Genomic DNA, 1971 nt, shown 5'->3' on the forward strand with positions numbered 1-1971 from the left:
GAAGAAGAAGAAGAGAAGTAATTTTGTGGAGGAGACTGAAACACCTCCACAGAGGCTGGTATCCCATCACCAAGCCACCTTTTATTTACATGTGGAAAGTCCTTGACAGTGATCCAGCTTCCTCAGAGCTATCTCTGAGTGTCGGGATGTCTGACAGTCCTGTTCTTATCTGTCAGCCAGGACTCCCTGATTGGACCAGATTAACAGCTCCAATCAAGGAACTCATTCTGAGGTCCATCTGGCTGATGGTGTTATAGTAGCTGCCCCTCTAAGTCAGAGGACGTAGGCCTGTTCTTTATCTTTTAACTCCTTCTTCTGGGCTGTTTTAGCACCAGGTCCGGTTCCTCCAACTCTGTCTCTGATATGGGCAGCATGTAACACGCAGTAGCTTATCTCTCGCGCCTGAGCATCTTGGAAGAAATTCATTCTCCTCTTCAGGTGGTAAGGCAACGTGTCCAACTTAGATTCTGAGGTGTCTTCAACATTTGATGGGGAGAGCCCATGGGTTCCTCCAACCTTTCCAACTGTTCCAAGGAGCCAGGCACGGTTTGCTCCTGCCCCATTTGCAGTTTTGATATGGCCCACATGCTTGTTCAGGACCGTTACACCTACCTGAACTTGACATGTCACTGGACCTAATCTCACGTCGACCATGCCTCTTACTGACGCAGGGCCATTTCCATGATTCCTACACCAAACTTTGTCCCCTGAAGTAAACTATCTTTCTCGCTTAGCAGAGTCTTGCATCTGGCATTTGCATTTCTGATGCCCCCAACTCCTCAACCACCCAAGGTCTGGGAAGATCCCGTTTAATCTGGTTGGGGGTCTTCTCCACAACTGTGCTGGAGCTGTCCCTGTAATTGCATAAGCGATGGTCCTATGTTCAAATAGGAACCAGGACAGTTTGATATCTAGTGAAGCTGTAGGCTGTTTCTTTAAGCCTGCCTTCAAAGTTTGGACTGCTCATTCTGCCAGACTGTTGGATGGTGGATGGTATGGAGCTGACTTTATATGTCAAATGCCATTAGACTTTAGGAAATAGCCAAACTCCCTGCTGGCAAACGATGGCCCCTTATCTGTGACCAACTCTCCTGGGAGTCAGTGTATCGCAGAAGATGCGCACAGCTTTTCCAATCATCATTGCTGTGCTTGATGAATAAATTCTGTGCATGTCCAGCTGCTTTGAATGGGTGTCCACAATGACTAAGAACATTGAGCTCATGAAAGGACTCATATAGTTGATGAGTAACTGAGTCCAGGGCTTACCCGACTATTCGCATGAATGTGGGGGAGCTGCTGGCAGTAATTTTTGACCTTGTTGGCGCTCTGCCCATCAATACGGTTATGTCTGCATCCAGTCCTGCCCGCCAGACATAACTTGTTGCCAATATTTTCGTTTTGGAAACCCCTGGATGACCCTGGTACAGTTCAGCCAGTGGCTGGCAGCAACCTTTGCTCGGGGCAATCACTCTCTTGCTCCCCATAATAATATACTGTGAACTGGTCTCTCTGGGTCCAAAAAGGTTTCAGTTCTGGTTGTGACAGCCCTTTGGTTTCCCCCATCACTACCTGCTGTTTCAGTTTCGCCAGGACTGGATCTTACTGGATCTTTCTGCGTCCAAAGTCTGATATTGTCTGCTGTAACTGGAAGTGTAGTCCAGAAAATTTAAAACCATAATAGGCTCTTCCAGTAACAGTACAACTAGCGGTATATCTGTCAGCAGGAGGCAGCTCGATGCATCTGCATTTGCTACTTGGCCTCCCAGACGGTGGTCCAACTGGTAATTGTGGACACTTAATATCTACCATTGAATTCGGCCTGAAGCTATGGGAGGCACTGCCTTGTCCTGTTTAAGTAGATCTAGCAGGAGTTTGTTGTGTCAGAGATAGTAGGAACTGCAGATGCAGGAGAATCCGAGACAACAAGGTGCAGGGCTGGATGAACACAGCAGGCCAAGCAGCATCATAGGA

The 1971-nt window shown here is 47.7% G+C and overlaps 1 protein-coding gene across 1 annotated transcript in view; it reads left to right on the top strand.

The window, feature by feature from the left end:
• Positions 1-1278: 1278 nt before the first annotated feature.
• Positions 1279-1971, top strand: part of LOC125481745 (3'-5' RNA helicase YTHDC2-like) — a 48191-nt gene continuing 47498 nt past the window's right edge. The window contains exon 1 of the mRNA XM_048593655.1: positions 1279-1341. Within this exon, the coding sequence (XP_048449612.1) occupies positions 1279-1341 (63 nt within the window). The remainder of the gene's footprint in view (positions 1342-1971) is intronic.

Source organism: Rhincodon typus, chromosome 3, assembly GCF_021869965.1.
Source record: "Rhincodon typus isolate 14 chromosome 3, sRhiTyp1.1, whole genome shotgun sequence".
NCBI lineage: Eukaryota > Metazoa > Chordata > Chondrichthyes > Orectolobiformes > Rhincodontidae > Rhincodon > Rhincodon typus.